We start from the raw sequence: 27,571 nt of genomic DNA, 5'->3' as shown, positions 1-27,571 counted from the left end.
CATTCCTCTTTTCTCAAGTTCTGGATTTGCTTTGTTTATACATATTTTGCCATGTTATTGTCTCTCTCGATGTCTTTATATGAAACTTGAGTTATTACAGTGCCATCAGTCTATTTATGTTTATAATTTTTCAGCTATGGAGATCTTGGAATGACAACAGAAAGGATCCAGGAGAAACAAAGAAATGGGCAGTGTTGCCGACCCTAGAATTTATCGTGAAAACGGACATTTATGAATCTTTGCCATACATATTCTGTTAAGACTTCTCATAACTATTTATATACCCATGGCTTTCTGTGAAAGACACTTTTCCAAATTAAAAGTAAAGGTAGATTCATCAAGAGCAAAGGTAGAAGGGAAAGTCTGATTGTACTGCTCATTGAACGTGAAAAGTGGAGATCAATTTTGCAAGGTCAGAGACAAATTTAAAAAGCCGCATGTTGAAAACAGAAAACGTATCGTCATTAATCATTACTGCAATAGACTCACAGGTAAGCATACCTGTTTTACCTCTTTAAAGGTTATACATCAGCCTAAATAAAATGTATTTAAAGTAATAATCCATTACTTTTCTGTTACTGTAATATTGCATAATGTACTGGTGGTTTTTTGTTGTTGTTGTTACCTATAAAAAGGGGAGAGAGACATTTCATTGTCTTCCTTTCTGTGCCATCTCATGATGATCCCTACAGCTAACGTGGTCCTGTTGGAGCAAAGTGACAGCAGGATCCCAGCCGAGGGTCAGTCCCCGAGGCGTGCGCTGACCAAGCGGAGTTCCAGTGGCTTGATGGTCGCTCCCTGCCACTCTTCCTGCCTTCTGCACTCCCAAGGATAAGTCAGGTCTCTGCACATCTGTCCTCGGACTGATGCTTTTAAATCTCCTCTGCATTCGTCTTTGCGTTGAGTCCTGTCTCTGCTGTGAGTCCCCCACGGGGACAAGCCCCAGACAAGCAACTCTGCTTTGTGCCTGTGACATTTGGTCAAGGAGCACCAGTCAGCTGCCTGGGCCCCATTTCTGCCCCAGCTCCTTCTCACTGTGTGGTCTTAAGCCAGGTCACTTCACCTCTCGGTATCTCTCTCCGTAAAACCCAGATAATAATACCTCCCAAAGAAACAGAGGGTTTCTTTAAGCCCTCTGAGCTCCTCAGATGGAGTGCATAGCAGAAGGGCCAAAGGCTGCATTGTGATGGGGCTGCCTCCTTGTGATTAGGTCATGTGAGATCCAGGCTCATTACGCTTTGTGGGGAATGAATGCGAGCCCTGCCACAAAGCACCGGGGGCTCTCGGTTACACCGAAACCCTGCTGTAAGCCAGGATTGGCTTACACTCTCATAAAGCACACCAGAAAAGAGCAGTTAGTTTTGCCTAACCCAGCCCTCCATTAGCACTCTCATTTGATTTCTTCTGCCGACTGCAAGCGATAAGTAAGAGATGCCCCAGTTCCAGGTGAAGGAGGCACAAGGAACACTCTGAGGTGGCCAAGCTGGGGGAAGGGCGGCTTTCTTTTGCAAAATGCATCAGGCTCCTGAAGAGGGGGGCTGGGGGAGAGGAGGGAGGAGCAGGAGGAGGAGGAGAGGGGCCCTGAGGTGGGTAGGTCTGGACCTATGACTGCAGAAAGGGCAAAAATCAATAGCTTCCATTGACGGAGTTCCTACTGGATGCCAAGAACCATGCTAGATATGTTAACCTGCTAACTCCTCGAGACAACCGTATGAAACCATATTAATATTCTAAAAACAAAAACAAACACCCACCACATTTTATGCACTTTTTCCATCGTAATGAAAGCCTATGCGCGCGTGTGTGGGTCCACAGCCTCAGCCAGAATTTTGGCCTGGGGCCTCCTTCCCTGTGCCTGAGGCTTTAAGACCACACAGCTCAGGTCTGCAAACTATAAGGCGAAGGCTGACTTTTCTCCGTAAGTGGACCTGGAGCTAGATGCTGCCTCCTTCCTTCTGGGGTCTTGACTGGATCTCATTTAGCTTGACAGATTTTTTTTCCCAGAGTCTTCAGAGCCTATGTAGCTAATGACATCAGATCCCATAGGTTCACTCACCTGAGTGTGGTATCCCAGCCATGGCACAGTAGGGCCTTGGTTGTGTTTTTCTTTCAGTTGATTATGGCCTGGGGTTGGAGCACAGCAGGTAAAGAGACAGAAGATGAGGTCAAGTATCCTTTTGGCTTGGAGTTCTCCATCACCGGGCTGGGAAACAGGTAGTCGAAGAACTTCCCTTGGTGAGAGGAGATGGAGGGGTCACCGGATTGGCTGCCAGGGCCCCCCTAGGGGCATGGGCGTCTGGAAATCCAGGTAAGGAGACTCTTCTTCTCTCTGGTAAGAAATCGATTCTGTCCACTGCTGAGAAGCATGCTTGAATTGACCCGCTGTGGCTGCGGTGGCATTTGTTGTCAGGGAAACCGTGGTGAGAAGGGACCCAAAATGTTCCCCACGGGTGCTGCACTGTGTGCTGATGGGAGGCGCCCTCCGGGGGAGGCTGCAGGCTTCTCAGGAATTTTCTTTGTCAGGATTGCCCTGAGCTGACTTGCTCCCTGGGGAGCTGAGGCTCAGGGATGGCTGGAAGCAATTTACGGAAGCATCAAACAACGTGAGCTTCAGAACCCACCAGCTCTCAGACCCATCTTGCCATGTGCCCTTCCTCCTAGATCTTGAACCTAGCTGTGTTTCAAAATCAATTTTGTTTCTAGGGCTTATTCCTCTTACTTCTAATCCACGAGGATCTGTAAAATGCAGCTGGTAAAAGGGACTCCCCAAGATTCAGTCACTAGAGCTGCTCTAAGCCAGACACTGGGCAGACCCTCTCCCCTGACACCAGGGTGTCTGCGCTCCCTGGGGAGAGGCAGGCTCCCACAAAGAAACACAAGGTGCAGTGCCTGTGGCTCTGCAAACCACCGGCCTCCATCTCACAGCTGACAGCTCTGCAGATTTTCAACGAAGCCGGTGTTGCTCGCTATTTGGGACAAGTCATTAGAATTAGACTGTGTTACGGAGTATCTTAACAACTCATGCCGAGTTCTTGGGCCTCTCAGTCAGTGCTTCCTGGATGAATGCCTGAAGGAAGGAGGCAAGGAAGGAGCTCATCGTGTTGGCCATTAGCAGATTCAGTAGTTTTCCATCAGCCCCGTAAGTTCCATAGGCAACCCTGGAGGTTCCTTGCAAAGAGCTTAGTACTGGGGTTCATGCTCATGTCTCCCTTTACCAATCCCACATTCAAGTGTGTCTTGTCTTGTGCAGATCCTAAGGACTCTCCAGGAGAGAGGAGAACCAAAAACAAACAAGCAAGCATACTCAGGGGGAACACATCCCATGCAGGAAGGTGCTGTAGCCTGTAGACGTCAGGAACACGCTTGCGCTAATTATTTGCTATGGCAACTTTTTCCTCCTTGGGACTGGTGTTGCCTGTGCAATTCAGCCCATGGGGCCCCCTTCACGTAGGCCAGCTGCCCGGCACTCTGGGTTTGCAATATGGAGGGCAGATGTGGCGCCCTCTTGAACACATTTGTTGGTGGGCAGCAAAATCCAAAGGCAAACCTCCATGAAATCTGACTTTTTTTTTTTTTTAAAACTTTGCAAATCTGAGTGTTCATCTGGATACTTCTTTAGGAATCCTAAGACATCTGGGGACCAGCAATGGAAGACAAGACAGAAACTTGCCAATGTGAGTGCCTCGTGTATGATTGCTTGTGTGTTGCTAAGCCTGGGCCCATCTGTGAATTCACGTAATTCTGCACGCCCCCCTCAAAAAAATCCCTGCCAGAGCAGAAAGATTATTCTCATTTTATGAATGAGAGAACAGTAGCTCAGAGGTGCTAAGTGACTTGCCCATGGTCACATAGATGTAAGTGGTAGTTTCTTGAATTTGAATCAAGATAATGATACCAACAAGGGGTGGTTTCTGGGGGAGGGGGCTTTAGCAGCAACCAGTCATCTCTGGTAGCCCTCTTCCCCACAACCATCCCAGTAAACACACAGTCTAAGTAAGAAGAGCTGTCGGGGGACAAAACAAAGCTCAACTACGCGTTTCCTTGTTCCGTTCCTTTCGGTGAGCTCACTGCCCACACCCTGCCTACGCAGGCGTCCTGGAGTCCACACAAAATCAAGATGTGTCTGTCGGCAGTGCTCTTCCCAACACAACCAGGACGCCTCTTCTCTTCGATTGTTACCGAGAGGACCCGCAATTCCCCGAGACTCTTCCTCAGAACGGCCACGTCATCAGGGTAGGTGACCCGTGAATGCCCCCGGCATGTTCCAGGGGTACTGACGCATTGCACCACAGGGAGTAGGCATGGGCTGACGAAGCACAGAGCTAAGGCTGTGGCCTAGAGCTCAGTTCACTTTGAAACGCTCACAGGCCATGGGCCTGTGTGTGTTCATTTTGGGCTCTCACTGATTTTCTGCAGGCTGTCAGTGCAGAGCCAGTGGTGTTTGGTGCGGCTCTATTGGCCATTCATGCCTCCTGCCTGGAGGTAATGAAGTGGACTTGGGGCTCAGGTCAGCTCCAGGCTTGTGCTCTGCATGGGAATTCATTGTCAGAGTCCACATGATCACGAGGAAACACCTTGTCTTGGGCTGCCTAGAAAACACCAAAATGCACTCAAGGTCAGGAATTCAGTAGTCATCATTCAATAGGTATTTGAATAGGTATCGCTTTCTCCCCTTTCCTCCTTGGGGAGTTTATATACAGCTACTAGCAGTTTATGTTTGTAAGGCTTCTTGCTATCTCAAGGCATTTTTAAGGGCTGGTGCTAAAAAAAAGTAGACACACCCACAAACAAACAAACAAACAAAACAAAAACAACCAACCAAACAAACAAAAAACACCACACACTTGTATTTAAAAATGCTTTTTTTGTGTGTCAGGGGAAGAGGACTGGCGCTGTGGCATAGCAGGTAAAGCTGCTACCTGCAGTGCCAGCATCCCATATGGGCACTAGTTTAAGTCCTGGCTGCTCTACTTCCAATACAGCTCTCTGCTATGGTCTGGGAAAGCAGTAGAAGATGGCCCTACTCCTTGGGCCCCTGCACCCATGTGGGAGACCTGGAAGAAGCTCCTGGCTTCAAATGGCTGTTGCGGCCATCTGGGGAGTGAACCAGCGGATGGAAGACCTCTCTCTCTCTCTCTGCATCTCTTTAACTTAGCCTTTTGAAAAAATAAGTTTTTTTTAAATAAAAATGATTTTTAAGAAAGATTTTATTTATGCATTTATTTGAGGCAGAAAGAGAGGCAGAGGCAGAGAGAGAAAGGTCTTCCATCCACTGGTTCACTCCCCAAATGGTGCAAGAGCCAGAGCTGGGCTGATCTGAAGCCAGGAGCCAGGAGCTTCCTCTGGGTCTCCCATATAGATGCAGGGGGCCCAAGGATTTGGACCATCTTCTGCTGCTTTACCAGGCCATCAGCAGAGAGCTGGATTGGAAGAGCAGCAGCTGGGACACTAACCAGCGCTCATATGGGATGCTGGCACCGAAGGCAGAGGCTTAGCCTACTACGCCAACAGCACCAGCCCTACAGGTATGTTTTGAGTCCCATAAATATTATTATGCCCATCTTATAGATGATGAATTGGAATAGCAAGAATTGAAGGGCTTTGTCCAAAGTCCCAGAACCCATGAATCCTGCAGATGACGGGCTCAGTGTTCAGGTTTTGTGCCCAGCAATCTGGCCATAAGATCTGAAGTCATTTATTTTGTGACAAATGTACCTCACAGACCGAGAGCAAGGAGCCTGGTCAGTGGCTCTGTGCTGGAGAGCTCCCTGGGCCTGGGCAGAGCATGGTGTTTTCAGTATGCCCCATGATTTCCCACCACTTGCCACCTGGGGTAGGCACCACGAACTCCTTGGGGGAGAGCGACATTGCAGGAGAAAAGGTGGCTTCTGGGGCCAGCGCTGTGACGTAGCAGTTACGCTTCTGCCAATGAAGCCAGCATCCCATACAAGGGCAGTTTAAGTCCTAGGTGTGCCATTTCCGATCCAGCTCCTTGCTCATGTCACTGAGAAAGCAGGGAAACATGGCCCAAGTGGCTGTGCCTCTCCATCCATGTGGGAGACCTGGATGGAGTTGCAGGCTTTGGCCTGGCCCAAAACCGTCCATGGTGGCCGTTTGGGAAGTGAACCAGTGGATGGAAGATTCTGTGTGTGTGTGTCTGTGTGTCTCTCCCTCTAACTCTGCCTTGTAAATAAACAAATAAACAAATCTCTTTTTTAAATTATTTATTTTTTTATTTGACAGGCAGAGTTACTGAGAGAGAGACAGAGAGAAAGGTCTTCCTTCCGTTGGTTCACCCTCCTAATGGCCGCTACAGCTGGCACGCTGCACCGACCCGAAGCCAGGAGCCAGGTGCATCTTTCTGGTCTCCCATGGGGTGCAGGGCCCAAGCACTTGGGCCATCCTTCACTGCCTTCCCGGGCCACAGCAGAGAGCTGGCCTGGAAGAGGGGCAACTGGGACTAGAACCCGGTGCCCATATGGGATGCCAGTGCCGCAGGTGGAGGATTAACCAAGTGAGCCATGGTGCCGGCCCCATAAACAAATCTTAAAGAAGAAAAAAAGAAAAGATGGCTTCTCTTGCAGGCAAGGTCACTTGAACACACCTGGCTGGCCACCAGGGGTGGTGCTGACCAAGGCAGAGATGTCCCGGCTGAGCAGCGATTTCTATCAGCTTTGGAATCAGCAACCTGCTCCGGCCTCCCTCAGCCGGACCCAGCTCCGAGAGAGGCTGTCCTGGGGGAGCTGCAGGAAGTCTTCTGGGTGGCGCTGAGCAGCCTCACCTGCAGCCAGACTGGAAGGCTGTTCTCAGGTGCACATCCCCTGGTGGTTAGGGCCGGCAGCTGTGGCTGACATAAGAGCGGCTGGACTAGGCCACGTGCTGGGTGCGGCAGGCTTCCTTTCTCTCCTGGGCTCTGGGCTGGCGCAGGGGCTGACTGCAGAGCGGCCACGGGCAGGTGAGGTAAGCATGGGGCCGCCATGGGCGGAAACCACCTGATGACCGCCCCCTAACGCAGCTACCTTGCCCCCAGGTGCTCACCTCCTCAAGTCAAGAGGGGTTGGTCAGGCAGCTCCCCGGGCGGTGGGTCTTCCAGGCAACATTCCTGCATGCTGTGTGAGGACGCCAGGGTCACTTGCAGAAGGGGTGGGCGGTTGCAGCCCCTGCCTTGAGGAGGCGGGGAGGGCTGCTGAGAGCACAGGTAGTGCCCCCGGGGATTGCCTCAGAACTTCTCTGCCGCGTGGAGGCCGAGGCGGCTCCCTGCTCTTCGGAGCGAGGCTCAACTTCCAGGGCCAGAGTCAGCCTTGCCTTCCCTGCTCCCGGCCAGGCCCCTCCCCCAGGTGGGCTCAGAGTTGTCTCGGCTCCTCCCACACCTCCCCTTCCAGAGGCCGCTCCCTGGCCCCAGCCAGGGCATCCCACTTCTTGGCCAGGTCACACGCATGTCCGGCTCTTGTGCACACCTGGATGTGGGATTGGTACCGCACACACTTGCCGACACGCTTTCTTTCATCCGCAGTTAAGAGCCGTGGTCACGTAGTCACGTGACCGCCGCAGCTCACTGCAATCCGCAATTGCAGAGTGAGGTTCAGGGACCTGGTTTGAGGGAACAGGAGGGGATGGCTTTGTTTTTCCAACACCTGTGAGATTCCTTTCCATGAAATAAGGAAGCCCTGCTGGGACCTCCTGGGGACGGGACAGCATTTCCTGGGAGGCAAGTCAGCTTAGAAACTGGCCTTGTGCTGCTTACTAAGAACTCCTTGGGCCCCCCTGGCTGAAGGGAGAGGTTTTCAGCCTCAGCTGACCTTGGTTTGTTTTCAAAATAGGCCATGTTTATTCACTTTAGCATCAAGGTTAATTAAGCACACAGACCCTAGTCAGAAGTCAGACTGTAAAAGTTCAAATCCCAGGTGCATCTCTTACTAGCTTAGTAACCCCAGGCACATTCTCTAACCTGGCTCGCTTTCCATCTGTGAAATGGGGGTAATAATAGTGCTGACCTCACTTTGGAAGAATTAAATGGGTTAATATACATACAACTGTTCCACAGGGGCCTAGCGTGCGTTTGCTGTTGTTAGCATCCACTAGGATTCTCTTTATGTTGGTCTCCACTTTGCACAATTGTTGGCAGACATTTGCGATTGTCAGATGCTAAAAATAGCCAGTCTGAGGCTGGTTCACACTCCCCTCCCCCCACCGTGTGTGTGTGTGTGTGTGTGTGTGTGTGTGCGCGCGCGCGCGTGCTGTGCCTCTTTCTCTTTCTGGGCCTGAGTGGCATCTTCTAAGATTTCCACTCTAGCAGGGAGACAGAGCATGCTCACTGCTCCAGGTAGAGAGATGGTAAGCAAATGGAAACATGTGCGAGACCCTCACGGCCACATGTACTTTGCAGCTGTCTTCAGGAGTGGGTGCTCTCATTGGTGATTGACCACAGGCCCTCAGCCAGCTTGTCAGCTCCCTGGGTGAGAGAGCAGTGCGCCAAGCCCCCACCCCCGCCCCGCCGTGGGAAAAGCCTTGGTTTCCTATGCCGGACTCTGAGTTTCCCCACCAAGCCCCTCTGCCTCCCGTCAGCCACCTGTGCATGCTGGTCACTGCTGCAGAATCCGTCCACAGAGCCTGCTCAGCCAACAATGACCTCTGCAGGGCTAGCTAGCCTGTCCTTGTGAAAACAACCAAACCTGCCTGTGCATGTGGCCTGGGCCCTGGGCTGGGGAAGCCCAGGTGATCTGAATGGTGTCAGGCAACCAAAGCCCCTGAGATATGTCAAAAAAAAAGACTCCGTAAACACAGCTGGCTAGTGTTCAGCTGTAAAATGCAAGGCCAGGTTATATAAGCATTTCCTTCAAGCAAAGGAGGTTGGGAAGGAGTACCTTTGACCTTGGTGACCTTGGCCTGGTGACTGACAGCCCGGCTCTCCGTGGGTCACAGCTGTACCCATGCAGGTTTTGCTATGGGAGTGGGCATCCCTTCTCTGGGCACTTTCTGACTTCTGGCTGTAAATGTGAAATATGGGGCAGCTCTGCATGCTGCTTCTCCATCAGGGTCAAGGTCACCTAAGAGAGGCCATCTGGTGAGGCAGGTGCCCTGGGCCTAGGGATGTGCAAGCTCCCTTGGGCTTTATGTTTGTGCCCAATGCTAAACCTGAACGGAGCTCTTTGCATAATCCCAACACGAATAAAGTTTCATATACTCCATTCCTTTTCCCGCTGGGTTTGTCAGAGTTGTATGAGGAGTGTTACTGCCTAAAGGACCTTGGGGGGCTGACATGATGGTGCAGTGGGTTAAGCTACTGCTTGTGATGCCAGCATCCCATCTTGGAGCACTGGTTCAAGTCCTGGCTGCTCCACTTCCTATCTAGCCCCTGCTAACGTGTCTAGGAAGGTAGCCAATGATGGTCCAAATACTTGGCCCCTGAGACCCATGTAGGAGACCTGGATGGAGCTCCAGGCTTCTTCAGCCTGGCCTAACCCCAGTCAATGCGGCCATTTGGGGGAGTGAACCAGCAGATGGACAATCTCTCTCTCTCTCTCTCTCTCTCTCTCTCTCTCTCTCTCTCTCTCTCGTCACGCTTCCTTTCAAATAAATAAATAAATATTAAAAGGACTCTGACATTCAGAAACCTTTTCATTAAGAAGATCCATCCTGATGACAATATCCATGCTAGCAATAATGTTATGAAATGAGAAGGTAGTAGCAGTAATCATTATCAAGGTCTCACATGTGCCAGCTGTCATACCAGGTCCTGAATAGCACAATTGTCTCATCTCAGCATCCCCATAAACAAGCAAGTCCAGTGCCTTTATCTTCATTTTGCAATTGAAGCAACTGAGGCCGCACTTAGTTACCTGTCAGAGGTACAACGTGAGTATAAGTGGCTGAGCTATGGTTCAACCCAGGCCTGTGTGATGCCAAAGCTCAACATTTTCTCCACCGTGTCACGGGGCTCCAGGTTTTGCTGAGAATAAGACGTATTTCCAAGTGAACAGTAAGCAGGTGATATTCTGGTTACATACTGGGGTCTTGGCGCCATCCTGGGAGCTAGCATCCTTTAACCCAGAAGTTAGAAGCCAGGGTTTCTGCAGCACTCACACCAGGGCACTTCTCCATGCCTGCCTGTTTCCTCCCATGAGAAGAACAGTCTTTCATCCTCACAGCCATTATTTTTCAAACTTCAGTTTTAATTTTGGGCACCCTCTGTCTCTGGGAGATTGCAAAAATTAAATCGTTTTTAAGCAACCAAACACCACTTCTGGGGTTTGTAATAAACTTGTGAAATTTGCGGAACTTGGCGGTTGAGATCCCCCCATCCTACTTCCCTGGGGCCCTGCACAGCTTCAAGCTGACTCTTTATTCTCTCTGTTTTAGATCTGATCTCACCAACTGGGGCCCAGCCATTGCAGCTTGAAAGAAGAAAACAAGGAATCCTAAAGCAATCTAAGAGGGCAAGGCTGGCTCTTCCTTCCTTCTGTTATTTTGGAAAAGTCAAACAGACCATAGGTGGGTGGATGTCTCATCCACAGAGGCCAGCTGCGGTCGTTTCCACAGGGTTAGACTATTGATAGGGACACACAAAAGTAGCCAGTTTCCCCTGGTGAGAATTCACTCGGCCCCTTTCAATCAAGTGGCTCCAGGGTTCCTTGACGGGTAGGACGTCAGTTGATGATACGGTTTCCAGTCCCTTGCGGGATTTCCACGCATCAGCTGTCACTGGGCTTGAACTGTTATAGTCTAAGCTGAGCATGCAAGGCTGGGTGTGTTCCTGGCTCCTGGAACTCTTAGCTGGAAGCCCAATGTCTGTGGTCAGGAGTTGGATGGTGTCAAAGCCAGCAGGATGAACATAACTTTATGACTCACACTTTCCTTCTGTGCAGGGCCTTTGATATGACAGAGGGGTTCTTCTCTCCGGGGGAGGATGGATGGGGAACAGGGGCCAGGAAGGCACTTAGCTTTTGTTTCTTGTCCTTGGTATTTGGAGGGCAATGCTCCTGTGTGTTTCTACTCAGATTAATGAAGCCTCTGAGGCCCGGGCCAGAGGGCTGGGTTCTAACCCTTTGCCATCCACTGCTATTCTCTGTACTTTTCCCTCATCTGTCCAGGGAGGCTAGTAAGAGTGCCTACCTCATCGAGCTGTCATGAGCATTGGATGAGTTAATGCGCATGAGGTGCTTAGAAAAATGCCTGGCAGATAGTACACGGGTATTATGATCAATTACACTATTATCTGGCGGCATTTCTGCTCCACAGAGCTATTGCCATGTCAAATGTTCTAGGAAATAAACAATGGAGATAAACAAGGAAATGTCTCAGTGTTTGGTGAGAATCGTGGACAAAGGACACCACGGATCCTCAGTAAGTCATCGTCCCCAAAGATGTCTGGGTCCAAATCCTCAGAACCTTGGAGCATGCGAGGGTCCATGGCAAAGGGGATTGAAGGTTGCAGAAGCAATGCAGGCTGCTCATTGGCTAATCGGCAGACCTTAAGATAAAGGGAGTAACTTGGGTTCGCCAATGTGTTTGCAAGGATCCCTAAAAAAAGAGCCAGAGGGAGGCAGAAAAGGAGAGCCTGAGGGAGGGGTGACTACAGAAGAAAGGTGTAGGGGTGCCACCTGGCTGATTCTCTAGGTGAAGTGAGGAGGACACGAGCCAAGGACTGTAGGCAGCCCCTACAAGCAGGAATGGCTCCCTTATAGAAGGAACAGAGTCCTGCCAACCCCTTGTGATCTGCCAGGTCAAACCTGTGTCAGACATCCATCTTCCAGAACTATAAGATAATAAGTGCATTGTTTAAGCCTTGAACTTCATACTAATTGGTTACAGCAGCATCAGGAAAATGATGCATGGGGTTATCCTTTATGTGTCCTGTGTGCTGCCTGTGTGACTGATTCCAGATGCTCCAGACTGATTCCAGAATTGCCTGGGCTGTGCTGGGGGCCCCCCTACAGTCCTTGCACAATGCACTCTGAAATGTGCTTGTTTCTTGATAACCCCCTCCAAGATTATCTGACGCCACCAGCAATCTGATCTCTTCTGGAGCTGCTTATTAACACTCAAGGATTTTATTCCACCCGCGAATTCTTTTGGGTCTGCTCGGGTTGGGAGGCAGCTGACATCTGGAACAGTAGAAGTGCTACAGAATAATTTGGGAGGCTTTTGTGGCTCATGCTGCTCCCAACTGGTTCAGGAGTCCCTAACACATCACGGGACTGCAAATGCTCAAGGCTGGGCTTCCATGTCCCAGACGACTTCATCTCTGGAAGAAAACTGTCAGAAATAGCAAACACATTCCAGCATAAAATGGAGTGGCCCATGAGTCCACGCCCTCCCATGTCACCCACGTCACCCACGTCACCCGCTGGTTCTATGCCGGGGGGTGGGGGGGCTTCTGGAGACATCCCTTAGCACAGAGGTGCTGGATGCCAGTCTTCCCTTGAGGCCCTGGGTGCCAGGCCATTGTTGTGGCCTCCCTTTGGGGTCTCACCCTCTTCAGAAGCTCCAAGTACCCACAGATCTTTAGCAACCTCCCTGGAGCCTCCTTCCTTCACCAAACAAGGTTAGCATGTATAACTTCTTTCATTGCAACATCTGGCTTGTTCCCCCAAGCCTCCCCTGCCCCCACTCCCCTCTTTAACCTTTCATCTAAAGCCATTTCGGTTCAGTTCAATTGCCTCCCCTTCTCTCCAACGTGTTCCTTTGGCTTTCAGAGGTACAGAACAGAGGGGAGCAAGAGGCCTCATCGCTCACAAGGCGATGACTTGGCTTAGAAGTGAAAGCACTGGCTGGGCCTTGCCTCCTTTACTTCTTGCTGGCCACAGAGCCGCAAGTCTGGGTCCCCAGTGAGCCGCCCCAGGACATCTTGTGGCACCATCTGCCGGCACCCCCTCACCAACCGCACCTCCCCCCCCCAACCCAGGGCTCCAATTACTTTTGTTGTTTTTAAAAAGTTTGTGTTGGTTTTATGCATTCCCTAGCTCAGTCTGCTTGCATAAAAGCAAAGCCGGGGCAGGGAGAGCGAACAAAGAGAGCCTGGCGCACTGCTTCGGGGCTGCACATGTGCAGAGGCCTCGCCGAGGAGGGCCCTGGGTGCCGGCCGGAGTTCCTTAAGAAGCATCTGCAAGCTTCTCTGTGGCCTCGGGGTTTAAAATACCCACACTTCCTGCTCCTCCGAGAGCGGGTATGCACAGAATGTGAGTGACTCACCAGCGGTGGTTTGAAATGTGCGTGTCCTAAGGAGGCAGCATCAAAAGCCCATCCTGCTTCAGATGGTATTTTTTCCACTCTCAGCTATGCAGTGCTAGAAAAGCTGAATGCTTAAAACCAGTGTTTGTTTTGAGTGCAGAAAGTGAAGTACGAATTAATTGTGCTGTAGCAAGTAAAAACTGAACCCGTGAGGGGAAGAAAAAAAAAAAAAAGCAACAACGTGTAAACAGTGTGGAGATTGAGTTTCAAAGCCCTTGGTTTTCAAAAAGTTTGATGATATTTCGACCAACGCCAAACTGTCAAAACATGGGAGGGCAATCCACTGGCTTGGAGAATGCATTTGCCTTCTTATATAAAAAGCCACAAATTGATATCCAGGAAGAAACCCGAGCTGGAGGTGGGGCCGGGTGTAGGAAGGGGGCGGCTCTTAAACTGGCTCCAGTGCCCACTTCCCCATCCTCCACATGTGATTCTTCAGCTCAGCTCTGTGAAGTGGGAAATCAGAGAACAAAAGTATGAAACTCTCTGGGCACCCCACATGCGGGTGTTTAGGCTCCCAGGCCGGGGCACTGGAATGTGGCTTCCGTAAGAGCAGGGCAGGTGGAGAAACTCCCAGTCTCAGGGCCGGTCACCAAGACCAGCAGGCCGCGTGCTCTGTCTTCTGGGAATCACGCGATACGCCCGGGCTGCCCCCAGGATCGGCTGACGCCTGGCTCCCGGCCCGGCTGGTTTCCAGGCTGCGTCTCTTTTCCCAGCCTCCACCCAGCCACATCCTCCGAAAAGGGACCCTCAGTGGCTGACACTTGGCCCTCCTGACCTCAGCTGCCGTTCCTGCCTCTGCCTCAGCGATGCCTTGGACCATTCCAGCGTCCAGGGCAGAGAGTCTCAATCGTGTTCTTTTGATGCCTGGGGCTTCTCCATTATTCTCTTTATTTTTTTTAAAGATTTATTTATTTTTTTGGAAGTCAGAGTTAACACACACAGAGAAGGAGAGGCAGAGAGAGAGAGAGAGAGAGGTCTTCCACCTGCTGGTTCACTCCCCAGTTGGCCACAACAGCCGGAGCTGCACCAATCTGAAGCCAGGAGCCAGGAGCTTCCTCTGGGTCTCCCACGTGGGTGCAGGGGCCCAAGGACTTGGGCCATCTTCTACTGCTCTCTCAGGCCATAGCAGAGAGCTGGGTCGGAAGTGGAGCAACCAGGACTCGAACTGGCGCCCACATGGGATGCCGGCACTGCAGGTAATGGCTTTACCTGCTATGCCACAGCGCCAGCCCCTCCATTATTCTTAAACCGATCTCAAATAACATGAAGCTTGTACTACATGAAGGATAGCAAACATCAAGCCAGATTACACTCAAATGAGGTAATGTAGGAGGTGGCATCAAGCATATGGCGACAGGAATAGGCCTGAGACCACTTGGATGGTCCCCAAAGGTGACCACCATCTTTACTCCTTCTCTGGTCAAGTCACGGGCTTTGGGGTGGACCAGGCTCCTCCAGCAGCCCTTTGGCTCAGGCTCATCTCTGTCATTTCTCCTCTGATGTTGATCTTTTGAAAAATATCCCTTGTACTTAGAATGTGGCTACTGTTAGGATTTAGAAACTTCAGCCCTGGGACCATGAGACAGTCAGCTCTCTCTGGCTTCTCCTGCTTTGGCCTATCGCCCCCAATATGATACATTCCATGTAGCCCAATGTTAGCTAGAATGGACTCTCTAGACTGTGGTCAAGAACTCTCTGTGGACCCCAGGAAGAAACTTGCCAGATAAAATACAGGATACCCAGTTAAATGTGAATTTCAGGTGAACACCAAAAATTATTTAGTGCAAATGCATTTTAAATACCATATTTTTAAAATGATTTATCTATTTATTTGAAAGACAGTTACTGAGAGAGAGAGAGCGAGCGACAAGGAAAGAGACAGATCTCCCATCTGCTGATTCACTCCCCAAATGGCTGCAATGTCTGGGGCTGGGCCAGGCTGAACTCCATCTGGGTCTCTCATGTGGTTATCAGGGGCTCAAATATTTGATCCGTCTTCCCTTCCTTTCTCAGGCCTATTGGCAGGGAGCTGGAGCAGAAGCAGAGCAGCTGGGACTCAAGGCAGTGCTCATGTGGGATGCTGGCATCACAGGCAGCGGCTTCACCTGCTGCACCACAACACCAGCCCTTAACTATCATATTTTTTAAAAGTACGTCCCATGTAATACTTAGGACACACTGACACAAAGCAGCCAAGTGTTGCTTACCTGGAGGTCACGTTTAACTGGGCACCCTGTATTTTTGTTTGCACAATCCGGCCGCCTCTCCAGAGCTTCTTGTGCCCTGCGTGACACGGGGGCTGCACAGGAGTGGGTTCTAGCAGGGATCAGTGCCTGACGGGGAGGTAGTGTTCTTCAGGGCCCTGGCCGGTGCAGTCCCCAGGGTTGAATGTTCCCTCGCTGCTTCCTCCTCTGTCATGCTCTGTGTCTGGGGGGCTCACCTGTCACAGCACTGAGATCATTGTCCCGGTCTTAGCCCAGGAAGCATCCCTGAGATCACAGGTGTTCATCTGCGAGCCTGGCACACAGTGGGCGCTCCACACAGATGAGCAGAGCCTATAGCAGGGCAGCCGGAGGCTGACACCAGGCACCTGCAGGCCCTGCCCAGACGGTGGAGCCGTCCTTGTGACAACCTCCACATGCCTGGGAAGCCTGCGGAAGCCACCGTGCAGCTCACATAACAGCTTTCTCCTTTCTTACTCCGGACAGTTTGGATACTTAAAGGAAAAAATAATCACTTTTGCAAATCAGCAGAGGGTATGTATGGGAAACTGGGAAAGTGGCCGCCAATGGGAAACAGGAAAGGAACACCTGTAATTAAAAGCAGCTGGCTCCCAGGTCCATCCCCAGCGCTGGCTGGAGTGGTGGGCTGGTGGCTGACAGCCATGCACCGAGGCTTGCCACGGAGAAGGGTCAGGGCTCTGGCTCGCCCTCTCTGTCAGACATCCTCACCCACAGACCTCTACCCATTCCCTCCTTCCCCACCAGAGCGCATGCTGGGCTCTGCAGATACGCGGAGCATGCGTCATTCAAAGGGCTGGGCAGAGCCGCCCTTGGTTCGTCGCAGCAATGTCCCCTTTTGAGTTCTCCAAGACTTCCCCTGTTAAGCATGGTGGTTGGCCACTGCATTTCCAAGATCTTTATGCAGTGATGCAAACATCAAAACACAGCAAGTCTAGGGATGGATTGGTAGGGCCAAATCTAGTTTATAGGTTGAGAGAAGGCCCAGAGATGGAGAACATTGGCACGTGGTCACATTCATACAATACATAGCAACCTGGAGCCATTGGGAAGATGAAGATGAAGAAGACCCCAGGGGCTGGTGCTGTGGCGTAGTGGGTAAAGCCACCACCTGCAGTGCGGCATCTCATATGGGTGCTGGTTCACATCCCTGTTGCTCCACTTCCAATCTGGCACTCTGCTACAGCCTGGGAAAGCAGTAGAAGATGGCCCAAGTGCTTGGGCCCTGCACCCACGTGGGAGACCGAGAAGAAGCTCCTGGCTCCTGGCTCCTGGCTCCTGGCTCCAGACCAGCTCAGCTCTGGCCATTGCAGCCAATTGGGGAGTGAATCAGCAGATGGAAGACCTCTCTCTCTCTCTCTCTCTCTCTCTCTCTCTCTCTCTCTCTGCCTCTGCCTATCTGTAACTCTGTCTTTTAAATAAATTTTTTAAAAAGAAAACCCTGTTCCTGGCAAAGCCACAGGGGAAGCAGGTACCTCAAGAATGACTAAGGATGCAGTGGGAAAGAAGTGGGGTGTGTGGTGAGGGGAGATGACTCACACTAAGAGGAGGGGGAAGGGAGCATGGCCGGCCACAGCACTAAGGTGACAGGTCAGAGCCTTGAGGCATGAGGCAAATCCCGGAGCTCAGAAGGGCCAGCTGGCCTGTGGGCACATGGTGCAGAGACAGGAACAAGTGTTATCGGTCAGGAGACCAGACTGCCGTGTTGCCTCTGGCATTAATGAAATTTGGACAGGTAATCTTACTTCTCACCCGGGCTTCTCATCTGGAACTGAAACCTGAAGATTGCTAAGACCAATGTTAACCCTAACATTCTGGGGTTCACCGTGAAGGCACAAGCCCAGCATGGCCCACAGAAATGATCCCTCAGTGATTCTTTGATACTTTCTGCACACCCACTGTGTGCTGTGCACAGGGGTGCACTGGTGCAGGTGTGGCGTGCTGACGGGCTCTCTCTGCCCCAGGTCTGTGAGCGTCTCTGCACACTTGCTCACCGCCTGCTTAGCGGGGCAGCATGCAGGATTGCTGGGTGGTGCAGACGGTCAGCCTCAGCAAGCTCGCCCTTTGATCTTAGCAACGCTGCCTTCTGTGGCTCTGGGGTGCTCAGCTCCTCCTGAGGGCGTGGGAGCCACGTTTTCAGCAGAGCCAAGTAAGCAGCACCCTGCCGGATGGTTTTCCCAAGGCCTGAGGTCAGTGAGGAGGAGTGACGTCACTCAGCCAGGATCAGCCCACCCATGAGGCAGCCAACTCCGTGCCGGTGGGCGGGCAGAGCCTCGCTTCAAAGTGCTCCTCGCACTGAGCAGAGGCTGTTTTAAAAAGAAACCTGCGGGGATAGGGAAGCCGCAGTAGGAATCAGGCTTCCTGGGCTGCCTTTTTGGGCCCTTGTTTGAGCAACAAATTACGTGGTCGCTCGCGGAGAGCTGAACCAAATCACTACTCCGGAACATCAAGTAGCCTAGCGGCGATCAGACTCTAAACAAATACCGCCCACGTCCTTGCGTCACGGCCCATAGCCGGCCCCTTCACCACACCAGTCTCTGCCCGGCAAGCTCACCACGCTGCTCAGTCCGGATCGCTTCTCAGCGCCAGGCTTGTGGTGCAGTCCTGGCCCTTAGAACCATGATGTTTCAAGCCCCAGGTCACCTGGTCTTGCTTTAGAGAGCGGTTTTCATTCTTGGCGCTGTCTGCCGCTTCTGTTCCTGCCATCTCCTGTTCCCATCCCACAACACACCACCCGCTCCACTCCACAGCTCATGATCTCAATGCTCTGGAACATACATTTTATTAGGAAAGGGCCGCACTAGGCTATCCCAGGATTGCAGCTTCCAAAGGGAAGTCAGAGCCCCCAGGAGGCCAGGTGATGGCCACTCACAGGCCATAGCGTCTTAGTCTCTTCGTGTTGCTATAACAAAATGCCCGAGACTGGGTGATTTACAATTAAGACGAATCTATTTCTGTGGCTCCAGAGGCCAGAAGTCCAAGACCGAGGAGCCAACAGGTCCAGTGCTGGGTGAGAGCTGCTCTCCGTGTCCGGGACAGCACCTTGTTGCTGCATCTGCACACGATGGCAGGCGGAGGGCACGAGGACCTGGCCAGTTCCCTCCAGCTGTGAATTAGGCACTGGTTCCAGCCAGGAGGAATGGGTCCCATCACCTTCCTAATAAAATTGCAGGGAGGGTTAGGTGCCGACGTGAATGTGGGAGGAGGAACGTTCCAACCACAGCACATGAGAACAATGTTGGGTCTTGCTTTTCCTTTCTAATGACGAGAAGGCTGCATTGTCGTGGTAGAGGGACAAAGGGACATGTTAGGAGGCCACGGCAGTAGTTACGGGAAGAGACCAGGGAGGGCTCATTCCAGTGGTATTGGATTGGCGTTCTCTCTCTCTCTCTCTCTGCCTCTCAAATAAATAAAATATAGTAACACAAAATAGTTAAAGAAGAAAAAGGTGGCTGCCAGGGCTGAGAGGAGGGGAGCAGAATCAATGTTTCAAGGGTACAAGCCTTCAGCCTGGAAAGATGAGATACTCTAGAAATGGATGCTGGTGATGTTGGCACAAGAATGTAAGTGGACACAGTGCCTCTGACATGGACAATTCAAAATGGTTTCAAATGCTAAATCCTCAGGGTGTGCATTTGGCATAGCAGTAAAGACACCATTTGGGATGCCCACACCCTGCATCAGAAAGCCAAGTTCAAGTCCCCGATACTCTGCTTCCAATTCACCTTTCTGCTCATGCATGCTGGGAGGCAGCAGCTGATGGCTCAGGTTTCTTGGGTCCCTGCCACCCAAGCAGGAGACCCAGGCTGGGTCTCCAGCTCCTAGATTGAGCCTGGCTCAGACTTGGCTACTGCAGTTGTTTGGGGAGTGAACCAGCAGGTGGGAGATCTGTCTGTGTCAGTTTCTCTGCCTTTCCAATAAATACATGAATAATTTTAATGGTGCATTTTACCTGCAGTAAGCGACAATCACTGTGGCAGGGGTCCTGGCCAGTCAGGACACGTGCTGGCTATGAAGAGCAAGTCCAGGGGCATCAGGGAGCTCTGGCAGACACCACCCCTGGGGAGTGAGCGTGTGGCTCAGAGCAAAGGCCTGGGCCCCGAGTGAGGGCCAGGCCACTGGTGCCATCGCCCAGGGGGACAGTGCAGGGCTGGAGGGGCCCAAAGGTCAAGGAGGCTACAACCTCTCCATGAGCAAGGCTCCAGAACACCAGAGGCCCATCTGAGAAGGCCCACTGAGGACGGCCATGCCACGTGGCCCTGACTTCCACATGGCCCTCCTCATTGTCCTCCACGCCCCCCACCCCGCCCCCATCCTGTTCCCACAGCGGGGAGGCTCTCTTTAATCTTCCCTGAACAAAGCCACAGCCTCCTCTTGCATCCTGGGCTAGAGTGGCAGGAGTCACACCCGGCAGAAAGAAGACAAGTGACAGTGCTCCAGAGAGGAGTCACCTGCGGGCATGAGGAGGGGGCAGGGAGCACAGTTCCGGGGGCAGTGTCCTCCTGGAAAACTGGGGCTACAGACACATCAGAGCAGCCAGATTTCAGAGAAAAGGGCTGACGTCAAGTCCAAGGGTGAATGGGGTCAGGGCAGGAAGAGCAGCTGGGCACCGCCTCAAGGCTAGCCAGTGAGTCTGTGTGCTTCTGCGAAAACACTGGCTGCTGATGCCTCCCAGCTTGTTTCTCTGCCTCCTGTCCACACAGTCCAGCTTTATTTCCCCAGAGCAGGGCTCTGAGAGGGGCTGTCCCTGCTGCAGGTTGTGAGCACGCAAATCTTCAGGGCTTCTCGCAGTCCCCGACACTGGCACCCCCGCCCCCACCCGCTCCGGTCTACAGTTGTTCAAGACTTCCTGCTGGTTCTGGCCCTGGCACCTTTGCCCAGGCTCCCCCTTGCAGTTTCAATTCTTCATTTCCCTCAGTCCATTGATGAGGAATTGTCAAAACTCATGCACAGGGGTGGACTCCTTGGGTGAATGAGGTTTAAGATCCTTGCCTTATTCTCTTCATGAATCTGGAGGCAGCAAACCAGATCAGTTCCCAGGGGCCTGTGGTCTGTAGAATTCACAAAAGCAAGATAAACAGATTGAGACTTCTATCTATCTCTTTCCATTCCAATTTTGCCTTCTCATACTTGGCTCGATTCTTGTAGTACTAAAGTGGCTTTGGACATTTTGAAGATCTGGCCAAGGGAAAATTGAGTTGGGGAGATAGTTAATTGGGATCTGGTGAGATGTTTATGCAATTTGCAGTCTCTTCAGCGTAGCTGAAGTTACTGCTCGCTGTTCCGATGCCGAATGGTTTCCAGGAACACTCCTTCTTCCCCCAGTGCTGACTCATGCGGCTGCCATGGGGAGGACCAAGGACTGAGGTCACATCGCCATATATTATATACACACACACACACACACACCCTGTGGCATCCGTCTCCAGAGGCAGGTTGATGGGGAAGCAGAAACAGAATTTGCAACATGTGGAGCCAGAATCTGGTCTGTGGCGAGTTCTTCCAGTTATCAGATGTGAAATTCCATTTTCATTCATGCATCGTCAAAAATGGAAGTTCTCTCCTGTCAGGAAAATACCCCACAACGCAGCCATTACGATTTTTGCATGCACAGAGCAGACAGAGAGCAGCAACAAGGAGCCCAGGGAGCCACTGGCTGCTCGAGACACAGGTAAACAGGTAACCCCGAGAGGCCTTGTGTTTGTGTGGTTGTTGTGTGTGTCCACGTCTTTGCGTTGCAACACATCATCCCAATATTTCTCATATAGATGACTACACCATATGTCATACCTGTAGTTAGGACTTTTATTCTACAACAATGAAGAAGTCAAAGGCAGCCCAATGGTTCCCTTGTCACGGAAGGTGCAGAATTTGGGATTCTCAGTTCAACCCACTGACAGGCTGGGTTTCAGTACCCTGTACCTTGCTCCTCCTTGGGTGTCAGGAAGGGCTCACAAGTGGAGATGGCCAGAAAGTCCCCTGGTTCACGACTCTCGCTGACAACCCCTCTGCCAGGAAGGGTCTGGTGGGCAGTGAAAGTGGGAGATGCGTGGGGAGTTTGCTCAGAGTTCTGTGAACAAGGTCCTGAAAGCCAGGCACTCCGAAAGGAGCAAGAGGCCCACCGCAGCCCAAACACAGGTGGACTCAGAGGCCAATCTCCACATCCATGCAAGGGCATCGCCCACCTGGGTGGCACAGGGAGCGAGGGGGCGGCACACGTGCTGGAAACTCACACTGAGCTCCTGAATTCCAAACCCCTCCTAGGAAGTGGGTGAACGCTGGGATGATTCCAGTTCTTGGAAACTGTAAAACTGCCCAGGCGTTGGTTTGGCTGGCAGGCTGGAAAATTCTTAGGGTCAACATTCAAATAAGAATAGCCTCGCTGGTCACGACCATAGTTTTTTTTTTTTTTTTTTTTAAATCATGCTCCCGGATCTCTATGAAGTCAATCCAAAACATAATACGTTTTATACTTTTTGCTGCAGAGAATAAGTTTTGCTTGGAAGGCTGCACACCCAACAACACAATATCCATCTATACCTGTAAGGGTTTTCCCGACCTAGTAGGAAATCCACATAGCGAAGGAAGCCCACGCCCCCGCTCCAGGCACAGGGAGTCTGTGAGCCCGGGTCATAGGTGTACCTGGCCTGGGCATGCGCACAGCCGCTCCCGGCCGCTCCCCACCTCCCCAACTCCCTGCCCTGTGGGTTAGAAAGTCAAGCCCAGGCCGTGAAAGCCTTTTTTCACCTCTCGCCAGGACCCCATCCTGCCAATCCCCTCCCCTCATCCACACCCCCCACCCCCGGTTGACCAAGAAATGGACCCCCTGCCGTCCTACTGTTGCTCGGGTGGAAGGAAGGCAGGGGCTTGGGAGAGAAAGCAGTGAAGAGCTGGTGGTCCTGGAACAGGAGCAGAGTTCAAGAGAGTGGTAGGTGTAAGGGGGGTAGTCCAGGGCCAGGAACAGGAATTTCATGGACATCCGGAGTCCCTGCAGAGCTGCAGGGAATTTGCATTTTATGGATGCAGCCTGGGGCACAGATTGGGTGGTTTCCCTAAAGCATGTGGCTTCCAAGCTGGATGAAGGCCTGACCTAGGGAGCAGGCTGCAGGACCCAGTGACCGCCCCCCCCCCCCCCCCCAGTACCAGCTGGAGCCGGCATCCTGCAACAGTCTCCCTGGGGACTGAGATCCCCAGCCTGTGCCCCCACCATCTCTTCTCTTATTATACACCCTTGCCTGTGGTGAGCTGTCTGTTAGGACCAAGGGTGGCTGCCCCCCCCCCCCCCTTGACAGCCACCTGCCACCCACGCACAAGCAGGGCCCAGGATGGGGATGTGCTTGCAAGCACTGGGAGGGTGAAGAGTTACTCTGATCATTTTATGAGCAAACTGGGCAAACAGGTGCTCTATGGCAAATTTCCCAGGGTGCAAAGCAAAGCCACATCCTTCAGCAGGAGTGAGGGGAGAAGGGAAGAGGCAGTGTGGAAAGGAGGGAGGAGGCAGAAGCCAGCCAGAAGAATTTGCTGGAAAGGCATCAGAGGCCACCGTGTTCCAGTGTGAGGGGCGCTGCCACCTCCCTGGCCCCTTCCAGAGAGGATGAAGGGCACTGTGAGTCCCCCGTGGAGCTGGGCCGCGTGGTTGCCCTGGGTGGGCACTGGTGGTGCTGAAGAGCCCAGCGGCTGTGACCTTGAGCCTTGTGTGATGGCAGCAGATTCTGGACCCTTTGCTGACTCTGCCTGTCTTCTGTCTGCTGTACCTTTGCAGGCTGCTGCGTTCTTCGGGCCGTGTCTGTGCTGCTGGGATCTATGACTGAATGCACGAGAGCTTTGAAGCTTCCAGAAGATAGTAGTTTCTGTGTACGATGTGGTGGGTATAAGAGCAGAAGCTTTGGAGTCAGGCAGACTACGTGTGAGTCTCGCCTCTCTCACTCACCGTGACATTGGGCAAATTATCTGACTTCTCCAAGCTTCAGTTTTCCCCTGATGAAATGGGGGCAATGGTACTCCCCTCGTTTTAAGGACAAATGTGGTAAGGTGTGCAAAACAGCAGCACATGTGGCATGGATTAAATGCTCAGTGTACATTACCTTTTATTATTTTTGGTAGGTTCAAATAAAACAAATTCAACCCAAGGAGCATCAATAGAAATTTCTAGAAGAGCATCCTTGGGGGCGGACGTTGAGATACAGCAGGTTAAGATGCTGCCTCATATGCTGGCATCCCACATAAGCACTGGTTCAAGTCCTGGCTGCTCCACTTCTGATCCAGCCCAGCTGCTCCACTTCTGATCCAACTCCTTGCAAATGTGCCTGGGAATGCAGCAGAGGATGTCCCAAGTACTTGAGTTCCTGCAGCCATGTGGGAAACCCGGATAGAGTTCCAGGCTCCTGGCTTCAGCCTGGCCCAGCCCCAGCTGTTGCAGTCATCTGGGGAGTGAACCAGTGAATGGAAGACCTCTCTCTGCCTCTCCTTCTTTCTCTGTAACTCTGCCTTTCAAATAAAAATAAAATAAAATAAAATACACCTTTAAAGAAAAGAAGAGGAGCATCCTGATTTGGGAATTATGTGCTGAAATATACCAAGGTTTGCTGAAGTGGGCGTGAAGCCCTGTCCTTGGCCAGTCTTCATGCAGCATTAATGGGAGTGGTTTTGGGGCACAGGGACACAATAGACGTTAGGCAGTCTCATTTGGAGGGTTGCCCTCCTCATCACACTATCAGGATAGCTGCCTGCTTGGGAGGGTGCCTCCCATTCTACCAGGATATATGTGTTTCAGCTCGGGTCTTAAGGGGCTCCAAAAAGATACAGAGTTATGTTTAAGCCATTGTCACCTACACAAAGTGGCTGGCACACAGCTTCAACTTATTCCACCTAACAGCTGGGAGGCAGGAAAGAGCCAGAGAAAGGAAGCAAGCAGAGAGTAAGACTATTTAGTCACCAGGGGCACAAATTCTGCCCATCTGATGACTTCTCCCAGAGTGAGTTACTGGTGTGAGGGTCTGCCCCCCCCCCCCCAGCCGCCAGCCCTAGAAGACCCCGTCCTGTGCAGAGAGAAGCATTCTCTGGGCCTTCCCCCTGTGGGTGGAGAGAAATCATTTTGTACTCAGCGGCTTCAGGAGGAGAGAGAAAGTGTAACTGGTGGGAAGGATGTGAAAATGGAGGGCTCAAAGTGGCAGGTCGTGTTTCGCGGTTCATTCCCCCACACAGATAAAGAGCCAGCGAAGGTTTATAAACAGGAACTCCTCGTTTCCGTAACGAAAGCCTCGAGTTTGCACATATACACACCCAGGCACACAGGCACACTCATGCACCTTGTGCCCCCCCCCCCCAGACAGGTGCATGGAGTGAGGAGCTGCAAGACGTGTGGAAGACCTCCTGTGGGACCCATCTCTCCTCTCCATCTCCATCAGACTCTCTCTTCTTAGATCCCAACCCCCTGGACCACATGCTTGAGAAATAAACTCTGGGTCAGGGCATCATTTAAATGGAAAATTGGTCAAGCTTAGAAAAGGCAAGTTTCCAGCGGAGATGTAGGATGGGTTATGAGGCTGGGCTGGGCAGTCCCTCCCCACCCCGCCCCCCACCCCAGGATGCAGGCAGCCTCTGCCTCTGGGGACTTACTCCCTGGGGGAGTCTGGGCTGCTGTCACTCACACAGCCAGCGCTGCCTCTGGCTTGCCCAAGCAGCAGAGACATTGGGTGGGGGAGGTGTCATGGGTTTGGTGTTGGGTCTAGGGGTTTCTGGCTTCTCCGCTACGCACCTGTAGAATCAGCTACTGCCCATGTCCCTCCTGGCTTCCTTTTCAGGCCTCCTTATTTCCTTACCTGCCTTTATCCTTCCCCTTCTTTGCAGGAAGCATAGGTCTAGGTTTGCTTCTGAGAAATTCTAGCACTCTCTGTCCCTTGCTGTGTCTTTCTCATGTGCTAAAGTGGCGTTTTCTGTCTCCCTTTTTACAAAGGTTTAGTTCTTATTTATTTGAAAGGCAGAGCAACAGATAGAGAGGGAGACAAAGAGATCTTTCATCGGCTGCTTACTCTCCCAAATGATTGCAGTTGCCAAGGCTGGGTCGGGCTGAAAGCAGGAGATAGGAACTCCATCCACGTCTCCCAGGTTGGTGGCAGGGGCCCAAATACATGGCTCAGGTACATTAGGAGAGAGTTGGATCAGAAGTGGAGAAATTGGGGGCCAGCATTGTGGCATAATGGGTAAAGCCACCGCCTGCGAGGGCAGCATCCACTATGGGAGCCGGTGAGACTCCCAGCTGCTCTGCTTCCGATCCAGCACACCACTCATGTGCCTGGGAAAAGCAGAAGAAGATGGCCCAAGTGCTTGGGACCCTGCCACCCACAGGGGAGACCGAGAAGAAGCACCTGGCTCTGGCTTTGAACTGGCCCAACCTTGCCCATTGTGACCATCTGGGGAGTGAGCCAGCAGATGGAAGATTCTCTCTCTGTCTCTCCCACTCTCTGCAAAATCTCCCCTCCTCTCTGTAACTCTTTCAAATAATGAAACCATATCTTAAAAATCAAACAAAAAGAAGTGGAGACATTGGGACTCAAACCAGTATTCCAATATGGGATAGTGGCATTGCAAGCAGTGGCTTAACCCCCGGTGCCGCAAAGCCAGGCTCTAAGTGACATTTTCTCATGTAGCTTTCCAGACTTTGCCACACACGGCATGGGCTGGATGCACATGTGCCCTTGGCTATGTCAAGACTTCATGTTCCTGGAACTGCCAAGACTTGAGCTTTCCTAGAGTGGCTTTGGGCCCCACTGTTCCCATTGTTCATTTTAAGCTTTGTCCTCCAGTGTCTTATCCCCAGTAACTAGAATCCGTTTCCTGTTTGCGAACAGGCATCTGGAAGCCTAGAAGAATTTGCGGAGTGAGCGGTGGCTCTGGCAGTCCAGCTACCAGGTTCGCAGAAAATACACAGAACAAGAGGACAGCCCTCCCTCAGATCAACAAATAAATATGGTTTGCATTTTCTCATCTTGGAGCTCTTCTCCCTCTTCTCGGAAAACAAGTGTCCAATTGTCTTGACAATCCTGCAACCCAGAAGACAGGGTGCCAGTGCTCCTGCCCCTTCGGCTCCCGCCTTATCGTGGAGCCCAGCAAGGCCCTGAGATGATGCTGGTGGCTCTGACCGAGCCAGCGGGACTCTCGGGGGGCTTCCCCTGCCCTCAGCTCAATGGCAAAGGAGTCCTCAGCTCAACAAGGATTAAGACACATGACCCGGGTCACCTTTGACAGCCTCCCCTGTAATCCCTCCCCGAGGTCTTTCTCTGCAGCACCCCCCAGCCCTGGTCGGCTTCCCTGCTCATCTGAGTAATGTCAGAATGACTTCCCCGTGACCTTCCAGGCAGCTTCCTACTCTGGACTGGGGTCTTTCCTGCTCTCACTGCTGGCTTGTGCAGCCTGCCACCCACACTAACCTGGATGTTAGTTCTGGTTCTGCTCCTTTAGAGCTGTGTGGTCTCTGACAAATTGCTTTGCCTCTCTGAGCCTTAGTTGCTTTATCTAAAAATACTTCTGTTATCAGGGTTTTAAGGAGGACCAAAGGACCAAACCCGGTGCACTGCCTACTGCTAATCACTGTTTTCCCCCTCCTTGCTCTCCCACTGGCCTCCCCCGCTTCTCCACTGCCCTGCATCATGTTTTGCAGAGTGGCCTCCTAGTAAAGACCTCAGTCTCATGGTTTCTTATGACACAAAGTCCGTGTTGACAGCTGCAGCTGATCATCCACAGCTTGTGGATTTGGGCTGAGAACCGGGAAGTAAATCCGGGAGCTGAGCAGCGGGGCGGGGCCCTGGTTCGTGCAGCAGAGGTGCTCTGGGAATGACAGCCAGAGTTAGCTCCCTGCTGAGCACCTGCTGAGGCTCCGTCTGGCCCCCACAGCGAAGCCCTGGGGAAGGTCTGGGGTGCAAGCTGTAGTGCCTTCATAGTAGTCATCCAGGCCACTTGTCCGGGGTCACTTGGGATCAAGGAGATCCCAGGCTGTGTCTAGACGGTGTCCAGGTAAATGGCTGGGAGAGAAACCCAATGATTTCCTTTCCCACCCCAAGTCCCCTTGCCCTCCTCCTACTTGGTGTATCTATTCTTGG

At 52.0% G+C, this 27,571-nt stretch overlaps 1 protein-coding gene across 5 annotated transcripts; it reads left to right on the top strand.

The window, feature by feature from the left end:
- Positions 1 to 26,466, top strand: LOC149122599 (uncharacterized). 5 transcript variants are annotated; one of them, XM_089311595.1, is made up of 6 exons: positions 5 to 491; positions 693 to 2,308; positions 3,620 to 3,674; positions 4,091 to 4,233; positions 23,236 to 23,327; positions 26,324 to 26,466. In XM_089311595.1, the coding sequence occupies exons 2-5, from the start codon at positions 2,160 to 2,162 to the stop codon at positions 23,282 to 23,284; spliced, it is 396 nt and encodes a 131-aa protein (XP_089167721.1). In that variant the 5' UTR covers positions 5 to 491; positions 693 to 2,159; the 3' UTR covers positions 23,285 to 23,327; positions 26,324 to 26,466. The 5 variants fall into 5 exon arrangements, 3 of the variants coding, with proteins under 3 accessions (XP_089167719.1, XP_089167721.1, XP_089167720.1); XR_016218995.1 differs by lacking the exon at positions 26,324 to 26,466 and adding an exon at positions 23,577 to 24,009 and having other exon boundaries at positions 6 to 491; positions 23,236 to 23,337; XR_016218994.1 differs by having other exon boundaries at positions 7 to 491; positions 23,236 to 23,337.
- The last annotated feature ends 1,105 nt before the right edge of the window (positions 26,467 to 27,571 follow it).

Source organism: Oryctolagus cuniculus, chromosome 13, assembly GCF_051225735.1.
Source record: "Oryctolagus cuniculus isolate XC-2025 breed Fujian yellow rabbit chromosome 13, ASM5122573v1, whole genome shotgun sequence".
Taxonomy (NCBI): domain Eukaryota; kingdom Metazoa; phylum Chordata; class Mammalia; order Lagomorpha; family Leporidae; genus Oryctolagus; species Oryctolagus cuniculus.
The sequence above is the reverse complement of the archived record's forward strand: the minus strand, read 5'-3'. Positions and strand labels throughout refer to the sequence as shown.